Source organism: Pistacia vera, unplaced genomic scaffold (genome assembly GCF_008641045.1).
Source record: "Pistacia vera cultivar Batoury unplaced genomic scaffold, PisVer_v2 Contig200, whole genome shotgun sequence".
Taxonomy (NCBI): domain Eukaryota; kingdom Viridiplantae; phylum Streptophyta; class Magnoliopsida; order Sapindales; family Anacardiaceae; genus Pistacia; species Pistacia vera.
The window spans coordinates 1,437,123-1,462,699 of NW_022196003.1; the positions used below are offsets into that span (position 1 = coordinate 1,437,123).

Below are 25,577 nucleotides of genomic sequence, written 5' to 3' on the forward strand. Positions count from 1 at the left end.
AATCAAGTTAATGAAGAAAGCTTAGAAAATTCGAAGGAGATTCAAGAGGATCAACAAGAGCAGTCTTATAGTCTTGCCAAAAATAGACCTAGGAAACAACAGGAATATAACTTCCTCTTTCTAATACAAATTTCAGCTACACATTCCCTTATTAGACAAAATAAGCAAGCAGACTTGTTTTTATCCATAGACCAAAAAAATTTAAGGATATGGTTATCTCCCTTCAGCTAATTCTCTGTGGATGAGATACCGAAAGTTGAACTTTGTGGTAGCCAATTGATACATTTTTCGTACCTTCCCTTGATGCATTTTCTGATAGCATTCTGTTGCACTTCTGATGCGCAATCTGTTATTAACTCCAAGACCCCTGATACATCTAATGACTATCCTTTGCAAAGTAGTATACAATTTTTGGGAGTAAATCTTTTGATTCCTTGTGGATGTACAAGCTGGATTGAATAAAATCTTCAAATGCAAGTTTGAGATCATGAAATATACTCTTAGCAGTGTAAACTCGAACCTAAATCATAAGAAGTTTGTGAATCAGAAAAAAGCAGTGCCAAGAATAGAATAGTAAATCTATGATGGCTACAAATTTGACTGGCATAAGAAATATACTACACAGGATCAGAGTAAGCCCCTGAAAAGTGCAAAATGAACAAGCGGCTCTGGATATTCTAAGGCATATACATGCTTGGTGTTGCCAGTCTTAAATTTCCTTCCTGGAGAAAACAGCGTTTGTAGCCTCTGCATTATGAACAGAAAAGTTTGAATGATCTGCCGCATCTAATATTTTAGATTAGGCATTAAAAACTTAACTTACTTTATACAGATTAATATATCCCAGCCCTGATTTGAATTGGCTTAACCAGCTAAAACATGAAGGCAAGTTGTCTCTGACTGGAAATTGCCCATATACCTCATCCACATGTACCAACTATAAATTGCAATGCAACTTCAAGACCACACATCATTTTAATTCTCTAAGGCATTATTTCTTACGGTTGCTGCAATCCAAGGCACTAATTCCAATAGTAGAGTCAATTCAGTCAACAGAACACGCTAAGATGCTTATGGTACAGTTAAACAGATTGCTCCCCTGATCCCCGCAAGAGGGGCCTCCTTGAAGTCTTCAACCCAAGAGAAAGGAGCTTTTCAATCAAGCCACCATTTCTGCCTTGAGACTTACAAGCAACCAATAAAATAAGCATGCACAACCATGTATACATGTAGATTTTGCAATATAATGCATACCGGTGCTGACTGGTGTGGCCGAATTCCTAGAATCGAGCTTTGAATGAAGTATGCATCTACACAATGTCCGCCACATTGTATGCTGACTGAAAGATGAATAAATATGAACAGTTATATTTAGAAATTTATAACGAATCACATTAACTAATATGAGATTACAAAACCTTTAAAATGGAGGTACTCTTTACACATTACTAGTTCCATGTGCTAAAAGCTGTAAATAAAATCCCCAGAGCATATCAGAATAAAATCAAACAGAGATTAGGATCACAAAAGTTCTAGTCAACATTGTATAATACATTGTGACTCTGAAGCAAATAATTTCAGTTATCATATTATATACAGATTAAGACTATTGTGGCAATAGGCAGAGGGTCCAACCACAAAGGGTCCTCTATATTTTGATTAATCAAACATGATTGGGATGATACTTTGCAATGGATCAGTTGTTAACTTTTTCTACCGTTTCACAATTTTATTTTGGTGTCCTGTTAGATGAGACAAATATATTTCAACACAGTTGTATCATAAGCATACTTAAAGGAAAGATAAGTTCTCAAAAACATACATGCATAGCCAAGGCATTGTGAATGTTGATCCAGAATGCAAGCTTCTCTTCCCGCTTCATCTTCGTCGGGTCAACCTTCTCAGACTTCGAACCAATGACCTATACAGCTTTAAAATGAATGAGAAGACTAAAAAAGCATTACATTAATCACGTTCTTACTTTAACAAAGTGTTGAATCTCATTAGAATATGTATATTTGAAGGATAAATTCAAACAAACACCACTGCAGCTACTGTACACATTAGATAATGCAGTCAATTTGCAAGTTGAACTATAGCATAGCTGGGTTCATGTTGACCACTGTAAATTTTGTAGCATTTCGGCAGCATAATTGAAACTATCCTCATCTAAATATCTTCAGTACTAATGCAGCATGTGGTCTCTCTCTTTTTCAACCCTTTATGTACGGAAGCCCTCATGGTAACTTGGACTCCAACTATCACAAGGATTCTTAGAAGAATTGCTTGAGGAGGACAGAGACGAAGTGGGGGAAGCTGACAAGCCCGCATTGCTGTGAGGGGCACTGGCGAGTTTGCAGTATATAGAAGATATGCATCTCACGAATTCAGAGAGTCTTTCTGGAGTATTAAGTAGTCTCCAAGCGAGAGGCACAAAGGTGATCAGCGAGGCTGAGATGACCAGAACCTTTTCTTTTCTCATCCTGCATATGCACACAACACATGAAATTGTAACTTACATGTCTTAGGTGAATATAAACTTGTGCAAAGAAGAAGCTCAATTACATAAATTTGGTGATGGTGCATGATGCATAATTACCCTTGTAGAAGCTGCTTTTAAAAACTGCAGAATTTCTATTATCTGAAGTGAATGAATCATGTCCAGGAGAAGCGTGGCTATGAGGAGAAAATCATCCTTCTGGATTTCTGGCTCCAATTTACAAGATTGATTTGGTACAATTTGTGTTGGAGATCCTGCCTTCAACTGTAATAGGTCCCAGTAATATTTGATAATGTCGGTAGATGCTCTTCAAAAGCTGTCCGATAAAGTGAAAAGAGATAGCGTTCCAAACACAAAATATCAGCTTCAAGTGTAGCAATCTCCTTCCTCATCTACAGAAGACTGCATTAGATGCTCAAAAGTCAAATTAGATTTAAACAAAATAGGAAACAGATTAAAGATAATGATTAATTTGTTGTTTGAATTTTGTCCCCCGGAAATGGTAGTAAATTGCTAGATGGGTTTGAATTTATAGCCAACCCAAGCATAAAAAGTTTGACCATCAATTTCTTATGAATTTTTCCATATGTTGGCAATGTAGATCAGAGCCGTGTATGAGATAGAAACCTTTAATGTTGTAGTGTTGTTGGAAGAATGCTATGATGGAACGACAACTTGCTGCTTTCTCAGGTCCGGAGATGGGGAACTTTGGTGCCGTACTGTCCTCTCCAACTGTACAGTCCATATCCGAAAATGAGAGCATGAAAGAATAAACAATGCTATGAATTGGGATATTAAGTCAAACAATTCAAGCTGAATTGAAGACTAATTGAAAAAGCTTCTTGTACCAGAAAACAAGGTAAAACGTGGTCAACAAATTTACTGCTGACTAGTGTGGTTCATACTTCATATGGGGTTACCCCGAGTCTTAAAATTTGCCATCTTATTGGAAATTCTGCAAATTTTAAGTATTGGAATCACATTCTGTTGTTGCTGTATGATTAATCTTAAATCCAAACGAAAAGTAATACCGGCGTTTTGTCACATAATAAGACATAACAACCAGCCATTTAGGAGAGCCAGGCACCCCAAATTTTGATTTTGAGAGCAAGTAGTTTAGTTATCTTGGAGACATGGAAAGTACTCGGTCTCCTTGGCAAAAAACTCCACCCTGTAAATTTTATAGCGCTTTTAACAGGTGTATAAGATCCTAAAACTATTTCCTCAATCTTGATACTCACTAAATACAGAGGACCGAGCTGGAAAGGAAAAGAAACTGCCAACACCCCACATCCCCAAAGATTAAAGACGACAAAAAACCAGAAACAACGATATGGTGGAAGTTATATATAAAGTGAAAAAATATTGGCAAAAGAACCACTGTAAACTTTTGATCTACTACCAACATATTTCAGGCAATGAAAATGACATAAAAGGAAGCAAATCTAAAGCAACCGCACTTACAGGAATTAATTGGGAGGAAGTCTAGGCGATAATTGATTATGTTTTGTAGCAGCCCATTGTCAAGAGTACTGTAACTAACCCAAGATAATATTACTGGTACTGGTATAAACAGTTACTGTGAGTAACGATTAAGCAAATGCACGTGTAAAACTTACCTAAGGAACTTGATTGTGGAGGAGAAGGACAGAAGAAGAGGAAGAGCGGCAATTCCACCCCGCCTGATCTTTTTTTCTAATTTGCTTTATGAAATTTTCGAAGAACCAAGAGATCAAATCAACAGTTACACTTTTAGACATAAAATGCACCAGAAGAAGCAAGAGAGAGAGGAAAAGTACAAGATGAAACTTCATCTTAAACTTGAAGCATAAAGTAGAAACGACATTACCTTAGTCAAACGGCATCGATATCACTCCTAGAAAATAAGAATGGCCTGATATTATGAATATGCATAGTGAGATAACAAAAAGACACTAAACATACATACAACAAAATACAATAGAATTAACAAATCTAAAAGGAAATAAAAACTAGGCTAAATATATATAGAACAATTAAAAACCAGATGCATTTTTGAAAACAGAGTTTCGATTCTTTGGTTATATTCTCTCGGAATTGCTGAAAGGAACTAAACAACAAAAGAAACAGCAAGTCAAGAAGCTGACATTACCAGTTAGTTACAGTGAGTTAAGTGTACCCGCGCAAAACCAAACCCAAAGCCACTAACAATCAAACAAACCATCACCAAATGGCATCCGAAACACAGAACCACCCAGCTACAAAAGCTATTATAAAACACAAATTAGAAGAGAACAAAAAAATATAGATGACCACCTAAAATATAAGAAGTGAGTGCTGCTTAAACAATATTTTTGTTAAAAAAAAAGGTTATGATATATGCTTGCAAACAAAAAAATATCTCAGAAGTGGGGACGACCCACCTAGAGGAGTTGAAAGAGCATTAAAAACAGCAATTATGAGAGATATGAGGTGATGAGAGAGAGCATATGGTTACTGTCTCCTAAAATCATAATTATTTTGATTACTGAGTAATATTAAAAAAAACACATATGCTTATTAGATTAGGTAGAGGAAAGTAAACTGTTATGATTGCGACTTTGCTCAAAAGGAATTAGGTATCTTTTAGCTCTCCTATGCCATTCCACCCCTCCACCCACCACCATTAAAGTTTTAAAGTTTCTAGCATGCATGTCACCAGCCTCCCCTTTTCTTCTTTGAATTAGTCTCAATACAACTCTTATTTAAACTGATATTTCATTAAATATGCTCATATTTTCTTCGATTTTAATGTGGTGAAAAGTGGAAACTAGAAAATTACCATCCGGAGTGAATGAATGACTGATGAGAGCTACCGGCTGGAATGTGATTTAATGAAAGAAAACACTGATAGTAGTGGCAAACAACCTTTTGGTTTTGCTTAAAGAAGAAATAACTAGAGACTGCTTGATTAGATGTCCAAATTATTGAGAATAAATAAAAGAATGAATCGAGTACATCACGTTAGCTGGTGCAATAAATGCTGGGTGGGGACCTGTAAAAAAAGATATCGGATCCGATAGCATTGAATACTTCCATTCTTCCCAAGTCTCTCCCTTACATTACACCCATGTTAACAGCATGTATAATTACAGGAATTAAAGCAATACTAAAGACAATTTGCATAACAAAACAGATCAATCCAGGGTATCATGTGAACCAGCAACACCACTGCTGTTTGAGTAATTTTAATCACTGTACAACTTATAAGCAGAAAGCCAAATAAATAATGCATCGGAACTGGGAGTTGGAGTGATAAACTTTTTATAGTTTATGAATACAACTGAAAATTTAATTTGGTCTTCTCGAGGCTGTCAGATTTCGCAGGGGATCAAGGTGATTATATGCCATTCATGATAAGCATGGGTGGGTTTCAGAGTTATTAAACTTGAGATGGGTATGAATTGGAGCTCTAACTTTCAGAAAGGCCCGGGTTGAGGGCTGCGCTGAGGTTGGGATGTTCGTCCAATTCCAATCACAAAAGAATGGGCCAAGGCCAACTACAGTTGTCCAGTACCCAAATAAATTGCTTAATGTAGACCCGCAATTCCTTTAACTTTAAGAATAGTATTAAAACTGGCTAGTGGAGGGAATTTGTCGTAAGGTCCAGATGTTAAAAGGCCATAAAGATATAGATCTGAGATAAATGTGCTGCGTTTGTGGACCATCAACCTAGAACAAAAGAAGCGAAGTGTGAACCTCCTGAGAAGTTTTAAAGCAGAAGAAATAGCTAAGAGGAGGATTCATGAATATAACTAAAGGACTAGCACTATTGAATTGGCAGAACAACTCATATAGCCATAGCCTACATGAAGTTATCACCAGCTTCAACCGACACAACCTGAACCTACCCAACCACTTGGTTTATACCTACCATACATACGAATATTTCAACTTCTAATCTTACACCATAAATTTATCAATAATACTAAATCTGTAACCTTCTTCATATATCTGACGTGGCAGTTAGTCATTGGTTTGCTCGCAAATGGGACAGCATACAACTTCTAACAATTATGAGCCTAAATTTTTTTCTTGCAATGTGGATCTTCATTAATTGATGTTCATCAAAATTAAAAGGCATAAATTTTGTTAGTTCTGATCAGAAAAATATGCTACATCCTCAATGAAACTTCATTATTTCTCATTTAGTAGTAAAAAAATAGAAATAATATCCTGCTGAAATGCTGAGGATAAATGCATTTATCCACTTCGTCACTACATTTTTCTTTTATTACTCATCAAAGGCAAATTTTTTGATCAAATAACATTGCTTCTATTTGGTGGCCACTGCAATTATACTGCTCACTAAACTGGCCTGCTCTTTAGCAATCTCCACCTGTGAATCCTGCATTCCAACCCAAACAATGAATCAAACCATAACTTTGTAAATATTACTTTGAAATGCATTCAATTTTTGAAGAACCATTTACCTGTGCATCAATCAACCGTCCAACTGCTCTCTTGCTTGACTCTTGAAGTTCACCGGCTATCAGAATTTCATCCAATATATAATAAGCCTGCTCGTTCAAAATCAAAAGCTCTTCACTAATCCAATCAAAAGCCTTTTCTTTTCTTTTGAGATAGTAATAAAATAGGTAATGTTTGCCAGCATAAATGAGGCAGATTCAAGGAAAATACCTTATGAAAGTTATAAATCAAGTCCAGCTCACAAACCTAACAGGAAAGCAGAAAATTCCAAGAAAAGTTAATTTTAGATATCACAACAATAAGCTTTCTTATTATTAATTATTTCAAGGCTTAGGAATCTCACATTGCCAAAATAGCGATCCAAAATCTCAACATAGTGGTGGATTATCGCCAGAATCTCCAGTTCATTGTCCTCTGAATCGATGCACATGCAGAAATAGAGGCCGGCATATCTGAAACATAAATAAATTGTTTTCATATTAAGTCTAATGTATTGCATGAACTGTGAATGGAGTTTGGAGTATGTTGATACCTTTTGTAAACAACTTTTAACCCTCTCCACTCCACAAAGTTGCAAAGCCTGGGGCCTCGACTAAGGATTATGCCACAAAGCTCTCGAATAACCTTGTCCAAGTTAATTACCATTCACCACTCATCAACATTCATGTTCAAATTACATCACACAAGAAGATTTCAATTAAAGCTCGAGCAAAGGAGTCTACATTTCTCAGTCAACAAACAATCTAATGCATCTCTATGACTCTATTCAAATCTAAATCATCAGAAAAAGCAGAAGAAAACTGTACCAAATGTCATCCAACAGAACAGTAAAATTAGATAGAGGGAATCTGAAGCAAGTTGAATGATAAGGTGAGAGTATTTCAGTGAATTTAACGGAGAGAGTTGAAGATACCTGAGCTCTTTCTTTCTGGGAATAGGGTGAATACCATTTGGTGAGTCTCACTTTTCCTTGGCGACTAACGAGAATCACAAAGTGAATCTAAAACACATGAAGACGCAGTGATATATAATACAAGAAGAGCACAAGACGAAAATATTTTCCAACACCAGAACAAGTATGTGATGTAAAACTCTTCAGGCTGATTTTGATAGATTAATTCTGTTTATATCCTCTTAAAAAATTTCAATAAATTCTGCGTATTATCCCAATCACATCTACTTAGGAGGATCTATTTAAAACATTTTCGATCTCTAATCACAATGCTGGTGCTGTGAATCAAGTGTCAGTTTATAAAATTGCAACCAAGAAATGTGAAGAATAAGAGAAAACATACCATGATTTACCTGGAGGGCCACAAGGGTGGTAACTGTGGGATAATTTTTCTTAAGAAATAGTCGAGGTGTGTGTAAATTAATGCCGACACCTCAATCAAGGAAAAAATTTGTTAAAGTTAGGTTGTTTCTTTGTATAGAATGAATTATGGATATGAAAAATGCTTTCAATTCGCACAAAAAAACCGGGCCTTCCCAACGGCCAAAGAAGATAATAGTCCGTTTAACAAAGTAAATAAAACGGTGTGTTTTCCTGTTGGCGGCAAATAGCCACAAATCTTACAGGTTAGATTCACTTGGAGCTAGTCCTCGGCAAAATCATTCGGAGTTGACTCTGTTAAATAATAAAAACGTGGAAGGAATGAATATTAAACCAGCTTGACATCATTTATACGTAAACTTTTAATAATGTTATAGGTAATCTGGCAATTAATAAATGAAATTAAATTCCATTAGTCAAAATAATGATCAGCGCTTTAATGGTGGTTGGCTGTAATATTTAACTGTCAACTATCAATAAAGGAAATTTCGTCATTCTTTCTTCTCATTTGTGCTTTTGGTAAAGGCAAATCAGCTGCTAATTTCATCTCCAGACTCCATGGCAGAATAACCAATGGTTTCCAGTCTTTCTACAAACAAATAATAATGTTGGTTGATGCATTACATACTGACTATCTGGAGAACCCACCAAACAGTTTTATACATAAATCAGTTGACCCACTCTAAAAGCCTGTACAACAACTACATAAAACCACTCTGCTTATATTGCAAGAAACATAATATAACTTCCTCTTTCTACTACAACTATTCAGCTTACACATTCCCCTTATCAGACAAAATAAACAAGCAGACTTGTTATTTATCCTACATAGACCCAAAAAAATTTAAGGATATGGTTATCTCCCTTCAGCTAATTCTCTGTGGATGAGATACCGAAAGGTTGAACTTTGTGGTAGCCAATTGATACATTTTTCGTACCTTCCCTTGATGCATTTTCTGATAGCATTCTGTTGCACTTCTGATACGCAATCTGTTATTAACTCCAAGACCCCTGATACATCTAATGACATATCCTTTGCAAAGTAGTATACAATTTTTGGGAGATAAATCTTCGATTCCTTGTGGATGCACAAGCTGGATTGAATAAAATCTTCAAATGCAAGTTTGAGATCATGAAATATACTCTTAGCAGTGTAAACTCGAACCTAAATCATTAAGAAGTTTGTGAATCAGAAAAAAGCAGTGCCAAGAATAGAAATAGTAAATCTATGATGGCTACAAATTTGACTGGCATAAGAAATATACATACCACAGGATCAGAGTAAGCCCCTGAACAAAGTGCAAAATGAACAAGCGGCTCTGGATATTCTAAGGCATATACATGCTTGGTGTTGCCAGTCTTAAATTTCCTTCCTGGAGAAAACAGCGTTTGTAGCCTCTGCATTATGAAACAGAAAAGTTTGAATGATCTGCCACATCTAATATTTTAGATTAGGCATTAAAAACTTAAACTTGTACTTTATACAGATTAATATATCCCAGCCCTGATTTGAATTGGCTTAACCAGCTAAAACATGAAGGCAAGTTGTCTCTGACTGGAAATTGCCCAATATACCTCATCCACATGTACCAACTATAAATTGCAATGAAACTCTCAAGACCACTATATCATTTTTATTCTCTAAGGTCATTATTTCTTAGGGTTGCTGCAATCCAAGGCACTAATTCCAATAGTAGAGATCAATTCAGTCAACAGAACACGCTAAGATGCTTATGGTACAGTTAAACAGATTGCTCCCCTGATCCCCTGCAAGAGGGGCCTCCTTGAAGTCTTCAACCCAAGAGAAAGGAGCTTTTCAATCAAGCCACCATTTCTGCCTTGAGACTTACAAGCAACCAATAAAATAAGCATGCACAACCATGATACATGTAAGATTTTGCAATATAAATGCATACCGGTGCTGACTGGTGTGGCCGAATTCCTAGAATCGAGCTTTGAATGATGTATGCATCTACACAATGTCCGCCCACATTGTATGCTGACTGAAAGATGAATAAATATGAACAGTTATATTTAGAAATTTATAACGAATCACATTAACTAAATATGAGATTAACAAAACCTTTAAAATGGAGGTACTCTTTACACGATTACTAGTTCCATGTGCTAAATATGCCTGTAAATAAAATCCCCAGAGCATATCAGATATAAACATCAAACAGAGATTAGGATCACAAAAGTTCTAGTCAACATTGTATAATATCATTGTGACTCTGAAGCAAAATTAATTTCAGTTATCATATTATATACAGATTAAGACTATTGCTGGCAATAGGCAGAGGTCCAACCAACAAAGGGTCCTCTATATTTTGTATTAATCAAACAATGATTGGGATGATACTTTGCAATGGATCAGTTGTTAACCTTTTTCTACCGTTTCACAATTTTATTTTGGTGTCCTGTTAGATGAGACAAATATATTTCAACACATGTTGTATCATAAGCCATACTTAAAGGAAAGATAAGCTTCTCAAAAACATACATGCATAGCCAAGGCATTGTGAATGTTGATCCAGAATGCAAGCTTCTCTTCCCGCTTCATCTTCGTCGGGTCAACCTTCTCAAGACTTCGAACCAATGACCTATACAGCTTTAAAATGAATGAGAAGACTAAAAAAGTATTACATTAATCACGTTCTTACTTTAACAAAGTGTTGGAATCTCATTCAGCAATATGTATATTTGAAGGATAAAATTCAAACAAACACCACTGCAGCTACTGTACACATTAGATAATGCAGTCAATTTGCAAGTTGAACTATAGCATAGCTGGGTTCATGTTGACCACCTGAAATTTTGTAGCATTTCGGCAGCATAATTGAAACTATCCTCATCTAAATATATCTTCAGTACTTCAATTGCAGCATGTGGTCCTCTCTCTTCTTTCAACCCTTTATGTACGGAAGCATCCTCATGGTAACTTGGACTCCAACTATCACAAGGATTCTTAGAAGAAAATATGCTTGAGGAGGACAGAGACGAAGTGGGGGAAGCTGACAAGCCCGCATTGCTGTGAGGGGCACTGGCGAGTTTGCAGTATATAGAAGATATGCATCTCACGATATCTTCAGAGAGTCTTTCTGGAGTATTAATGTAGTTCTCCAAGCGAGAGGCACAAAGGTGATCAGCGAGGCTGAGATGACCAGAACCTTTTCTTTTCTCATCCTGCATATGCACACAACACATGAAATTGTAACTTACATGTCTTAGGTGAATATAAACTTGTGCAAAGAAGGAAGCTCAATTACATAAATTTAGGTGATGGTGCATGATGCATAATTACCCTTGTAGAAGCTGCTTTTAAACAAGCTGCAGAATTTCTATTATCTGAAGTGAATGAATCATGTCCAGGAGAAGCGTGGCTATGAGGAGAAAAATCATCCTTCTGGATTTCTGGCTCCAATTTACAATAAGATTGATTTGGTACAATTTGTGTTGGAGATCCTGCCTTCAACTGTAAATAGGTCCCAGTAATATTTGATAATGTCGGTAGATGCTCTTCAAAAGCTGTCCGATAAAGTGAAAGAAGATAGCGTTCCAAACACAAAATATCAGCTTCAAGTGTAGCAATCTCCTTCCTCAGTTCTACAGAAGACTGCATTAGATGCTCAAAAGTCAAATTAGATTTAAACAAAATAGGAAACAGATTAAAGATAATGATTACATTTGTTGTTTGAATTTTGTTCCCCCGGAAATGGTAGTAAATTGCCTAGATGGGTGTTGAATATTTATAGCCAACCCAAGCATAAAAAGTTTGACCATCAATTTCTTATGAATTTTTCCATATGGTTGGCAATGTAGATCAGAGCCGTGTATGAGATAGAAACCTTTAATGTTGTAGTGTTGTTGGAAGGAATTGCTATGATGGAACGACAACTTGCTGCTTTCTCAGAGTCCGGAGATGGGGAACTTTGGTGCCGTACTGTCCTCTCCAACTGTACAGTCCATGTCCAAAAATGAGAGCATGAAAGAATAAACAATGCTATGAATTTGGGATATTAAGTCAAACAATTCAAGCTGAATTGAAGACTAATTGAAAAAGCTCCTTGTACCAGAAAACAAGGTAAAACGTGGTCAACCAAATTTAACTGCTGACTAGTGTGGTTCATACTTCATATTGGGGTTACCCCGAGTCTTAAAATTTGCCATCTTATTGGAAATTCTGCAAATTTTAAGTACTTGGAATCACATTCTGTTGTTGCTGTATGATTAATCTTAAAATCCAAACGAAAAGTAATACCGGCATGTTTTGTCACATAATAAGACATAAACAACCAGCCTATTTCTAGGAGAGCCAGGCACCCCAAATTTTGATTTTGAGAACAAGTAGTTTAGTTCATCTTGGAGAACATGGAAAGTACTCGGTCTCCTTGGCAAAAAACTCCACCTCTGTAAATTTTATAGCGCTTTTAACAAGGTGTATAAGATCCTAAAACTATTTCCTCAATCTTGATAGTCACTTAAATACAGAGAGACCGAGCTGGAAAGGAAAAGAAACTGCCAACACCCCACATCCCCAAAAGATAAAAGACGACAAAAAACCAGATATCAACGATATGGTGGAAGTTATATATAAAGTGAAACAAATTATTGGCAAAAAGAACCACTGTAAACTTTTGATCTACCACCAACATATTTCAGGCAATGAAAATGACATAAAAGGAAGCAAATCTAAAGCAACCGCACTTACAGGAATTAATTGGGAGGAGAGTCTAGGCGATATATTGATTATGTTTTGTAGCAGCCCATTGTCAAGAGTACTGTAACTAACCCAAGATAATATTACTGGTACTGGATATAAACAGTTACTTGATGACTAACGATTAAGCAAATGCACTGGTAAAACTTACCGTAAGGAACTTGATTGTGGAGGAGAAGGACAAGAAGAAGAGGAAGAGCGGCAATTCCCACCCAGCATGATCTTTTTTTCTAATTTGCTTTATGAAATTTTCGAAGAACCTAAGAGATCACAATCAACAGTTACACTTTTAGACATAAAAATGCACCAGAAGAAGCAAAGAGAGAGAGGAAAAGTACAAGATAAAACTTCATCTTAAACTTGAAAGCATAAAGTAGAAACGACATTACCTTAGTCAAACGGCATCGATATCACTCCTAGAAAATAAGAATGGCCTGATATTATTGAATTATGCATAGTGAGATAAACAAAAAGACACTAAACATACATACAACAAAATACAATAAGCATTAACACAATCTAAATAAGGAAATAAAACTAGGCTAAATATATATAGAACAATTAAAAACCAGATGCATTTTTTGAAAACAGAGTTTCGATTCTTTGGTTATATTATTCTCTGGAATCTGCTGAAAGGAAACTAAACAACAAAAGAAACAGCAAGTCAAGAAGCTGACATTACCAGTTAGTTACAGTGAGTTAAGTGTACCCGCGCAAAACCAAACCCAAAGCCACTAACAATCAAACAAACCATCACCAAATGGCATCCGAAACAACAGAACCACCCAGCTACAAAAGCTTATTATAAACACAAATTAGAAGGAACAAAAAAATATAGATGACCCACCTTAAAATATAAGAAGTGAGTGCTGCTTAAACAAATATTTTTGTTAAAAAAAAAGGATTATGATATATGCTTGCAAACAAACAATATCTCAGAAGTGGGGACGACCCACCTAGAGGAGTTGAATAGAGCATTAAAAACAGCAATTATGAGAGATATGAGGTGATGAGAGAGAGCATATGGTTACTGTCTCCTAAAATCATAATTATTTTGATTACTGAGTAATATTAAAAAAAACACATATGCTTATTAGATTAGGTAGAGGAAAGTAAACTGTTATGATTGCGACTTTGCTCAAAAGGAATTAGGTATCTTTTAGCTCTCCTATGCCATTCCACCTCCTCCACTCCACCCATTAAAGTTTTAAAGTTTCTAGCATGCATGTCACCAGCACCTTCCCCTGTTTCTTCTTTGAATTAGTCTCTAATACAACTCTTAATTTAAACTGATATTTCATTAAATATGCTCATATTTTCTTCGATTTTAATGTGGTGAAAAGATGGAAACCTAGAAAATTACCCATCACGGAGTGAATGAATGCACTGATGAGAGCTACCGGCTGGAATGTGATTTAATGAAAGAAAACACTGATAGTAGTGGCAGAACAACCTTTTGGTTTTGCTTAAAGAAGAAATAACTAGAGACTGCTTGATTAGATGTCCAAATTATTGAAGAATAAATAAAAGAATGAATCGAGTACATCACATTAGCTGGTGCAATAAATGCTGGCGTGGGGACCTGTAAAAAAAGATCATCGGATCCGATAGCATTGAATACTTCCATTCTTCCCAAGTCTTTCCCTTACATTACACCCATGTTAACAGCATGTATAATTACAGGAATTAAAGCAAATACTAAAGACAATTTGCATTAACAAAACAGATCAAATCCAGGGTATCATGTGAAACCAGCAACACCACTGCTGTTTGAGTAATTTTAATCACTGTACAACTTATATAAGCAGAGAAGCCAAATAAATAATTGCATCGGAACTTGGGAGTTGGGAGTGATAAACTTTTTATTAGTTCTTATTGATATTACAACTGAAAATTTAATTTGGTCTTCTCGAGGCTGTCAGATTTCGGCAGGGGATCACTGGTGATTATATGCCATTCATGATAAGCATGGGTGGGTTTCAGAGTTATAAAAACTTGAGATGGGTATGAATCCGGAGCTCCAACTTTCAGAAAGGCCCGGGTTGAGGGCTGCGCTGAGGTTGGGATGTTCCGTCCAAATTCCAATCACAAAAGAATGGGCCAAGGCCAACTACAGTTTGTCCAGTACCCAAATAAAATTGCTTAATTTAGACCCGCAACTGACCTTTAACTTTAATAATAGTATTAAAACTGGGTAGTTGGAGGGAATTTGTCGAAAGGTCCAGATGTTAAAAGGCCCATAAAGATACTAAGATCTGAGATACATGTTGCGTTTGTGGACCATCAACCTAGAACAAAAGAAGCGAAGTGTGAACCTCCTGAGAAGTTTCAAAGCAGAAGAATAGCTTAGGAGGAAGGATTCATGAATATAACTAAAGGACTAGCACTATTGAATTTGGCAGAACAACTCATATAGCCATAGCCCTACATGAAGTTATCAGCAGCTTCAACCGACACAACCTGAACCTACCCAACCACTTGGTTTATACCTACCATACATAACGAATATTTCAACTTCTAAATCTTACACCATAACTTTTATTAATAATTCTAAGCCTGTAACCTCTTTTATTAATAATTCTAAGCCTGTAACCTTCTCTCACAACCCTTGACATAGCAGTTCGTAATTAGTTTGCTCACAAATGGGCGGACAAGACTCATACAAGCAGGTAGAACTTATTTTGTGAGCTAATCAATAACGAGCTACTACATTGAAGGTTGTGAAAAAAGGTTGTGAGATGGGATTGTGGACTTAACATTACTCATTTTATATATATATATATTCATCATTTTATATCCCAGAAGGATTTTTATGTTTATGATTATGTATTATGTATTGTGTTTAATTTAATAGGCGCCCTTGCAAGGCAATGGGAAGAAGATTTGAGTTGAAAAATTTGAGAGCCGAAGATAAGATCGGAGTGGTGAATGGTGATGGATGGATGAATGCAAACAGGAGAAGTCTCTTCAATGTTGAAATCTTACAGTGGAGGTGGAGCCATTGTGTTTTGATAAATAGGCCACACGTGTGCATGTCCACATCTATCCATATCTAATATCTTATCCATCTTCTTCTTTTTTCATGAATTAAAACAAGCGTATAAGTATTTCAAGTTAATTATTGGAGGGGAGGTCACCATGTACATATGGAACCAATTATTTGAGGGCTGGGCCGGACAGTCAACGGTCAATCACATTACCATCACCAACTCTCATATATATTCTTTTGCATTTGGCAGCAAGGAAGAAGCCGATCCATTAAAACGCCCCAGACAGCTCAGCTAGTGTTTTTCCTTATCATAAAAGTTTCTGCAAATAATTTCATCAAATCTTTGCTTCTGCATGCTTACAAATACTCACAGACACACTGCCTGTTTCTTCAATTTCAATTTCGGAAGATTATTGTCGTTCTCCTGCTAAACAGCGAAACAACGGTCAACCCAATCTCTGATATATCATAATCCTTGGACCAGTTCTTCATCACATATTTTTCTATTATATATATATATATATATATGGGTGTAGGTCTATGTTGACATGTGACACAAATTTTGTTTATATTGTCCTTATCTATTTAGATGTTTAGTAAGGACATTTTTTTATTCTCAAGGTCTTAGGGTTTTAATATATAAACTCCCTAATGTCATTGGTGAGACATCATTATATTTCTCTTTATTCTTTTTCTTCCTGAAATCTATTGAGAAAGAGAGAGAGTAGATTTGTAATCAGACTTTGATTATAGTGGATTATTCCTCATATTCTCCGCATGGTTTTTCCTAATTTGGGTTTCTACGTAAATTCTAATGTCATTTGTTTTATACTTCTCGCTTGTTTCATTTGACTTTCATTGTTTTTGGGTATATTTCAAAAAAAATTGGTATCAGAGCCAGGTTTAATGGCGTCTACTTCAAGATTCGGCACGACCGGATTATCCTGTAAGGCTAAAATTGAGAAGTTTGATAGTACAACAAGCTTTGTAATATGGCAAGTCGGAATGATCGTAGTATTGACAAAGGAAGGTACCAAGAAGGCGCTGCAGGAGAAGGCAAAGAAGCCTGAGACTATGACAAATGATGAATGGGAGGATATCTAGCATTGACTTCCGATGTACTCAGAAAGATATTGGAAGTGAAGACAGTAGCAGAAGTATGGAAAAAGTTGGAGAATAAGTACCTAACAAAATCTCTCACGAACAGGCTACAGTTAAAGCAACATCTTTACACGTTGCGATTATTAAAAGGTAGTTCCTTGAATTCGCATCTAGCTGAATTTTCATCAATAATTACAGACTTAAGTAAAATTGATGTGAAAATTGAGGATGAGGATCAATAATTACATGCTCATTTTCATTGATGATTTCTCTAGAAGAGTTTGGGCATAAGGAGAAGAGTCAAGTGTCTAAAACCTTCAAGCAGTGGAAGACTTTAGTTAAAAAGCAAACAGGTAAGCACATCAAGAGGCTTAGAACAGACAACAAGCTTGAGTTTTGTAATGAAAAGTTCAATGAGTTCTGTCGAAATGAAGGCATTGCAAGACATAGACCCGTTGTAGGAACTCCACAACAAAATGGAGTTGCAAAAAGGATGAACAGAACACTACTTGAGAAAGCTTAATGTATGCTTTCAAATGTAGACTTAGGGAAGGAGTTTTGGGCTGAAGTAGTAAACACAGCAATTTGGCTAGCTAACCACTCTCCAAACACATCTATTGAGTGTAAGACCACAGAAGAGGTATGGTCTGATAAGCTCGCCAATTATTCTATATTGAGAGTTTTTGGTTGTCCTGCATATGCTCATGTAAATGAAGGAAAGCTTGAACCAAGAGCAAAGAAGTGTGTGTTCCTTGGTATTCATCTAGTGTGAAAGGATACAAATTATGGTATCCAGATCACAATAAGTTCTTAATTAGCAGAGATGTGACATTTGACGAGTCTTCCATACTCAAAGACAAAGGAGAAAAATCAAGAAAGACACATGTTCAGGTCAAGGAGAAAGATCAAAAACAGGTGGAGTTTAAAGTTGTTGCTTAGCCTACACAATCTCTTAGTTCTATTCCAACCCGGAGTGATAATCAAGTTGATGAAGAAAGCTTAGAAAATTCGAAGGAGATTCAGGAGGATCAATAAGAGCAGTCTTATAGTCTTGCCAAAGATAGACCCAGAAGAACCATCAAACCACCAGAGAAGTATGGCTATTCAGATTTTGCTTATTGCCTTGCCATAGCTGAAGAGGTGGAATACAGTGAACCTAGAAGCTACAAAGAAGCCATATCTTCTGAAAATACTGCGAGTTGGATCTTAGCTATGCAAGAAGAAATTTAGTCCCTGCAGAAGAATCAAACATGGACACTTTTAAAGCCTCCCAAGAAGAAGAAGATTGTTGGTTGCAAATGGGTCTATAAAAGGAAGATTGATAATTCAAGTGCCACAGATGTCAAATTCAAGGCTAGGTTAGTGACTAAAGGCTACAGTTAGATACAAGGTATTGATTTTAATTATTTTTTCTCACCAGTTGTTAAGCATGCTTCTTTTCATGATTTTGAGCTAGAACAACAAGATGTGAAAACTGCAATTTTACATTGTGATCTTGATGAGCGATTTATATGCAACAACCAGAAAGTTATGAAGTCCCAAGTAAATAAGACCATGTGTGTTTACTAAAGAAGTCATTGTATGACCTTAAGCAGTCACCTAGACATTGGTATAAAAGATTCGATTCTGTCATATGGAATATTGAGTTTAAGAGATCCAGTTATAATAATTGTGTGTATTTCAAGAGGCTTCCAGATGGTACTAATATGTACCTATTGCTTTATGTGGATGATATGTTAGTTGCAGCATCTAACAGGACTGAAATCAAGAAGGTGAAACAACAGCTAAGTTTTGAGTTTGATATGAAAGACTTGGGAGCTCTCAAAAGAATTCTTGGAATGGAGATCATCAGAGACAAAAATAATGGGACGTTGTATCTTTCACAGAAGGCTTTCGCAGAAAAGATATTGAGTAGTTTTGGCATGAAAAGGGCTAAGGCAGTGTCTACTCCTCTTGCGGCTCACTTTAAATTGTCAACAAACTTGTGTCCTACCACAGATAAGGACATAAGTCACATGTCACAGATTTCATATGCAAGTGCAGTTGGGAGCATTATGTATTTGATGGTATGCACCAGACTAGATATTGCACAAGCTGTTAGTGTTGTGAGCAGATATTTGGCTAATCCAGGCAAACAACATTGGGAGGCAATCTAATGGATCCTCAAATACTTAGCAAGCACCACAGATGCATGTTTGGAGTATGGTAAGAGTGGTTACAGGTTGACAGGTTTTGTGGACTCAAACTATGCAGGAGATCTTGATAAGAGAAGATCATTGACAGGATATTTGTTCACCATGGGAGGATGTGCTATCAGTTGGAAAGCTACCCTCCAATCTACATTTGCTCAGTCTACCACAGAGGCAGAATATATGACCATTACAAAGGCAGTCAAGGAGGCAATTTGGCTCAGAAATTTAGTCAGTGAAATTACTTTCAAGTCTATTTCTATCATACTTCATTGTGATAGTCAAAGTGCAATTCACTTAACTAAGGATCAGATGTATCATGAGAGAGCTAAGCATATTGATGTCAAATATCACTTTGTTCGGGATGTGTTTGCTAGGGGAGAGATTTTCATCCAGAAGATTAGTACTGCAGACAATCCAGCCGACATGCTCACCAGGCCTTTGCCCATTACTAAGTTCAAGCATTGTTTGAGTTTAATTGGCATCAAGTGTTGAAAATAACCCTTAAGGGGTTTGTGGAAGAGGTGGAGAATCAAGTCACTCATTGTTGATGTTTTCGAATTTGTGTCGAGGTGGAGATTGTTGATGTGTGACACAAATTCTGTTTATATTGTCCTTATCTATTTAGATGTTTAGTAAGGGCAATTTTGTATTCTCAAGGTCTTAGGGTTTTAGTATATAAACTCTCTAATGTCATTGGTGAGATATCATTTTATTCATCTTTATTCTTTTTCTTCCTGAAATCTATTGAGAAAGAGAGAGAGCAAATTTGTAATCGGACTTTGATTATAGTGGATTATTCTCCATCCTCTGCCCGTGGTTTTTCCCAATTTGGGTTTCCACGTAAATCCTTGTGTCTCTTATTTTATATTTCTCGCTTGTTTCATTTGACTTTCACGTAAATCCTTGTGTCTCTTGTTTTATATTTCTCGCTTGTTTCATTTGACTTTCATAGCTTTTGGGTATATTCCATAACAATATATATACACGCTTAGATTTTTTATAAATACACCATTAACTATTCATAGTATTTCTTTGTGAAATGACTCTTACACTTTATTCGTGAATCATGTGGTGATTGGTTTCAAAATAAGATGTTTTGTCCACAAGTGCAATCATACGTGCCCGTGGGGGTTGTCAAAAACTATTAAATGAGACTATGAGAGGTATACTATATATCAATGAAAGTGCTACCTATTAAATCAAATTCATTCATGAATATTGACATGACCGAATGTGTCTATTAATGCAGGCTACTTATATTTTTTTTACATTAAGTTTCCACCAATATCTACACGCATTTTCTGGGATAATTACTTTAAACCCAGTTCAATAATCAAGTTTCATGTTTTTTATTCAACCACTTATCACTACTTATCCTAATACCGTATTGTTTTCCAGATCAAGTAGCAGCAGAAAGTTTGCAATTTCCATGCTTTGATTCCCATCTTACAGAACAAGAAGCTCGTTTGCATATACACGAATTTTATTTATAAAACTGGATTTATAGATCTAAAATTAGAGATTTGATATAAGTAATTTACATATAAAGTTTAATATTAAGAAAAAACCTAGCTAGTACAGGGGTGGGTGGGATACTGGGATGAGACATAATGATGAGGAGGAAATGAAAATGTATTACACAGGATGAGTGAAGTAGAAGGAGAGTATCATGATCTTAACAGAAAAATACTGAGTTCTTGTCCAGAACTCCCGACCGGGTTAATCATGTGAAACGACTCCGAATCAGCTGATCCAATAACCCGCTCGAAACTTGCACGTAGATACATGAGGTCTCCTTCTTCTTCCAACTTTGGAGCAACAGGCAAAACACCCGCACCAACAGAGACAGACTGCATAAGTTTAAGCACCGCCACGTCACTCACACTCAACTGCCTTCTAATGGCGAACCCAACCTTCCTACCATTGCAGTACATGGACCAAACAGGCACGTTAAATAGAGAGCAAGAAGTGGAGCTCTGCTTTTGTCGGTCACACTCTAGAGCGATTCGAAGCAAACCGTACTGCATCTCTCTGGCGAGATAAGCAGTGGGGACAGCGAATTCGAGTAACAGAAGAGGAGAGCTACGAGTGTCGTCTTGTAGACAAAAGCTGACACGGCCTTTCCTGTAACCAAAAAAGGTGCCCGTTATTGTGGAGGCGTGAGTGGTTGTGGAGTCTGTGTCACTGGACATTGAATCTGATGGTTGGAAACCACAACAAGGGACCATACACTCAACTAAAGAACGAAAGGAACGGCGAAACCTAACTTCTCTCCCACATTCAACAGAGGTAGCTGTGTCTATAATTTGAAGAGGGCCTCTTTGGCTTCCCAAGTCTACCATCATCCTCATTTCTTGGATTGGTTTAGAAATGGTAGAGGTAAGTAAAGGGTAGGCAGCATGCAATGCAAAGAACAAAAGATAGAGAGAATATATGAGTAAAAGAGTAGAGTGTAAAGCCTATAAATAAGCAAAGCAAAGCAAAAGGGAACAAAGTGATGAAATGAAAGTGGGCCGAGGAATCGTGGGCAATAATTCTGCCCACGAGGGTGTGCGGGGTCCATTATTTGGATGGACTTGTAAGAGTAGTGCGCGTGATTGTGATACCTCTCGGCTTTCTCCCTCCCCTGTTTTAGATTGTGAAAGAATACCAATATATGCACCACCACCATCCACTTCACACATATCATAATCTTAATTATTAACTTAATGAGGAAAGTTATGAGAAAATAATTTCAATTAATTTGAAAGATTTTTTAGCAGAGCATGTGGATGGTTCAGGTGTTGTAATATTTGAGAGGAAAAGTAAGTAGTGGGCGGTGGTGGACTACAAACATACAGTAGAAATAATAGGAACTGGGAAGGAGATGAAGAAGAGCATGAACATGAACATGAGCATGCACCACGAGGCAATGATTAGACCCAATCAGTCATGCCTGTCTCTACTTTTGCCTCTCCAAGATACTGACTTCTCTCTCTCTCGTGGTCCACTCCACAACTTTTAGCCCCAGACAGACATGGAATAATTAAAAGGCAGTGGTTTCTCAATTAATTTATAAAATCTAGGTTGCAATTGATCATTAATCAACCAATCTACTTTAAATTACCACCTTCTCACTTCAATGATTTCATTTATTAAAATCCTTAAACCCCCAATTCCATTTATCTTCAATATGAAAACATGATAGATTCTCTCCAAAAATTAATATATGCCCCATTTTCAACGTGAGGACAGTTAAAATTTTAGCTTTTAATTTACTTTTAAACAAAAGAAATAGCTATCAATTGTCTTTGTTTCTGAAAACTTTGTCCACAAGTTTGCAAGCACTGATTCTTCAGCTTTAGTTTGTCATAGACAGGGGTGACATTTTCATGAAATGGAGCTCTGTCTTACCTTTTCTTACCATCACCACACGTCCACCTATACCCTTTTCTAATTATTTGGGCACCATATATACATAAACCTAAGCTTCAATATTACATTAATATAGTGCTTAATTCATATCATTTATATTGTATATGGTTAATATTTTTTTTTTTTTTTTTTTTGTTAAATAGAAAGGTGATTGGAGAAGAAAGGAATAAGGAGAGAAAGCAAATACAATCAGGGGATGATGTTAAAAAGTTTAGGACCCACACCAGTGATTAAGAGAAGTATGTTTTTGCACGCTTCAGTCTTCACTGCTTTTCTCCTCGTCAATTCATTCAATAATATATACAGTATTATATAAATTTTATAGTATTGCAAACACTTACCCCACCGCACCGCTTTTTCTACCACGGCCATCCACCTCAGCTGGTTGTGGGCAGGCCTGAGAATGAATTCTTTCTTTCTACGTGTACTGGACCATTCAGGTCTGTAGTAGGAATATATGCTTTTAAAAACGTAATTTAATTGTCGACTCCTTCTCCAAACAAAACAAAATATTAAGATCTCCTATCCCACATATCCCTTTTCTCTTTTATAATCATGTCCTGTCCTGACTCTGCGGCTTTGCCTTTTTTATGAGCGCATGCATCACAGTAGCGGTGGATGGTGGGGATTTTTATTAAGTGAGACTCAGACATATTCATTGTCATCACCCCATTTCTTTCTTTCAAACCTTATTCGTTTTCATTTATATTAGATTATTTAAGCTATCTGATTGATCTTTGTGCATGTGTCTCATGATTAGTGGACATTTAAGTTATTGGTTAACTAATTCTTAATTATCTCTTTCTACGTTCATGTTGTTGCAGTGATGATCAATAATTTGAAGGATGAAGATAAGTTTGGTTTGTCTGTGAAAGCAAATGGAAGACAGTTGAGATAGCACGTAAGCTTACGATCTTTTTGTTTTTCGATAGGTAAAGCTAATGGCAATTGCCAGGCTATAAATTTATGACAAGATACCATTAAAATGACAGAAAAAACACAAGTAGATATTACTGGTAATGAAAAAGGACGTGTGTTATTTTCACACAACAATTTGGGGGAGACAAGCACAGTTCCTGCTGTTAAAGTTTGAGGTTTCACAACATATCACGTATTAACTATCAATTAGTGGCAAACCTGTGGGGGCATTCACCCCTTTCATTTCAGCTTTAAGCTACTTGGCTTCATTCAATTGTAACAAACTAATTAGCTTTTTGACTTTTAATACTAACTCCAATCACTTATGTACCCTAATCACACATCAATACTTTTAATTAATTAATAAAAATAGTCTGGTAAATACTTCTCACTAATAAAGAAACTTTTCCCATTAACTTTATCTCACAAATACGATATAATGAGCAATTAGTCAACTCGTAATTAATTAGGCAAAATCCATTATTGGGCTGAAGAAACTCATTACGAGCTGACCAAGTGCTTATTAGTACGTTACGTTTGTTAGAAAAGGTTAATAAAAATGATTTGTCAACGTAATATTACCCTTAATTAATACCACAAATTTCTTAAGAAATATGGGCCCTTCTAGAATTTTCATACTATTCTAGTAAGGTCCAATTGAAAAGGCTAATAAATCCAGTTAGTTTCAGTTGGGCCACTGGCAAACTAGGCCGGTTTCGGAGTCTCGTCTCAGGGAAAACTTGTCAAACACATAACACGTGTGTTGGACTTGTTTACAACTTTACAACATGACATCAGTTGGAGAATATGTCCAAAGTTTGACCCAAATAACTTTAGTTTCACGTTGTTGTTGAGAAATTCACGAGAAAACTGTCCAATTCTGTGGGATTTTGTTGTATAACAACCAAGTGATCTTATTCTTTTGTGGGTTTTTTTCTTATTGTCAAACATATCATTATCATCACTCCATTGAAATATTGGTAACTCTAATCCCATGTTTCATGCATCTCACAGAGAGAAATTAATTATATTAAGGCCTTCCGTAGTCACTTATACAATATGATAAATTTTATTAATATCAAAATCACTATCGAAGAATCAATCAAGGTATAAAAACAAAGTCTTTGGCTGTTTGGTACAACAATTTCAAATATTATTCTGGTTTTTCCAAAAAATTTAAACAGCTAAAATTGGCTTACTCTCAAAATATTATTCCATATTATTCAATTTCTTTTAAATCTCCCTAAATTTGTTAATTTAACTAAACACTTTCAAAAAAAAATTTAGAAATTGATAAAAACACCCCAACAATCCACATTTACCAGATTCCGACCACCACTTCCAGAAGCTGGCCTATATCTAGTACAATGGCACACTACCGACTGAATCTGATCAATGGTGCACTGATCTAGCATTTTTCGATCAGATCCACCTTTGGCTGTAGCTAGTCATCAACGACGACCAAGATATGATCGTCGTTGACTATCAACGAACCAAATACAGTCAGATCTGACCGTCAATGGCTAGATCCACGGTGAATCTGACTGAAAAAGGTCATATCGATATACAGTTGGCTAGATCCAACCGATCATGAGTCAATACAGTAACTCTGACCACCCTCCGGTGATGGTAGCCGGTTGTTTGTATTTAATGGATAGATTGTGGGTATTTTTGTTAATTTTTAATATTTTATTATAGGAGTGTTTGATAAATAAATATAGGAGATATTTTTTTAATTTCCAAATCCTATGCTATAATACTCATTCAATTTAACTTCTTACAAAATATTATTCTACAAATATCGAGATAATGAACGACCCTTTATTATGCGGAATACGTAAATTCACAACTAACAAGTAACACAAAAATTAAGAGGTCCAATCAGAGATTGCAACGTAATCCAATTGGTGTCATTGTGGATAACAATAAACGAGATAAAGCAAGCAATATCTCTCTCTTAT

At 36.1% G+C, this 25,577-nt stretch overlaps 3 protein-coding genes and 1 pseudogene across 7 annotated transcripts; all 4 read right to left on the reverse strand.

Annotated features, from left to right (window-relative positions):
• Positions 1-227: 227 nt before the first annotated feature.
• On the reverse strand, positions 228-2,892 carry LOC116128497 (annotated as a pseudogene).
• Positions 2,893-6,683: 3,791 nt separating this feature from the next.
• On the reverse strand, positions 6,684-8,426 carry LOC116128642 (AP-1 complex subunit sigma-1-like). 2 transcript variants are annotated; one of them, XM_031414402.1, is made up of 7 exons: positions 8,245-8,426; positions 7,863-7,949; positions 7,482-7,573; positions 7,293-7,401; positions 7,160-7,195; positions 6,952-7,007; positions 6,684-6,866 (listed from the first exon to the last, which is right to left on the reverse strand). In XM_031414402.1, the coding sequence occupies exons 1-6, from the start codon at positions 8,245-8,247 to the stop codon at positions 6,963-6,965; spliced, it is 372 nt and encodes a 123-aa protein (XP_031270262.1). In that variant the 5' UTR covers positions 8,248-8,426; the 3' UTR covers positions 6,684-6,866; positions 6,952-6,962. The 2 variants fall into 2 exon arrangements, with proteins under 2 accessions (XP_031270262.1, XP_031270261.1); XM_031414401.1 differs by having other exon boundaries at positions 6,952-7,038.
• Positions 8,427-8,849: 423 nt separating this feature from the next.
• On the reverse strand, positions 8,850-14,139 carry LOC116128586. 4 transcript variants are annotated; one of them, XM_031414332.1, is made up of 13 exons: positions 14,121-14,139; positions 13,685-13,791; positions 13,392-13,436; positions 13,154-13,262; positions 12,994-13,069; positions 12,131-12,238; positions 11,587-11,898; positions 11,092-11,468; positions 10,786-10,885; positions 10,366-10,419; positions 10,199-10,285; positions 9,552-9,680; positions 8,850-9,447 (listed from the first exon to the last, which is right to left on the reverse strand). In XM_031414332.1, the coding sequence occupies exons 4-13, from the start codon at positions 13,219-13,221 to the stop codon at positions 9,139-9,141; spliced, it is 1,620 nt and encodes a 539-aa protein (XP_031270192.1). In that variant the 5' UTR covers positions 13,222-13,262; positions 13,392-13,436; positions 13,685-13,791; positions 14,121-14,139; the 3' UTR covers positions 8,850-9,138. The 4 variants fall into 4 exon arrangements, with proteins under 4 accessions (XP_031270192.1, XP_031270191.1, XP_031270193.1 ...); XM_031414331.1 differs by lacking the exon at positions 14,121-14,139 and adding an exon at positions 13,959-13,986; XM_031414333.1 differs by lacking the exon at positions 14,121-14,139 and having other exon boundaries at positions 13,392-13,418; positions 13,685-13,902.
• Positions 14,140-20,707: 6,568 nt separating this feature from the next.
• Positions 20,708-21,722, reverse strand: LOC116128616 (protein MIZU-KUSSEI 1-like). Its single transcript, XM_031414365.1, has one exon. It carries the CDS (start codon positions 21,633-21,635, stop codon positions 20,952-20,954), a length of 684 nt encoding a protein of 227 aa, XP_031270225.1. The 5' UTR covers positions 21,636-21,722; the 3' UTR covers positions 20,708-20,951.
• Between the last annotated feature and the right edge of the window lie 3,855 nt (positions 21,723-25,577).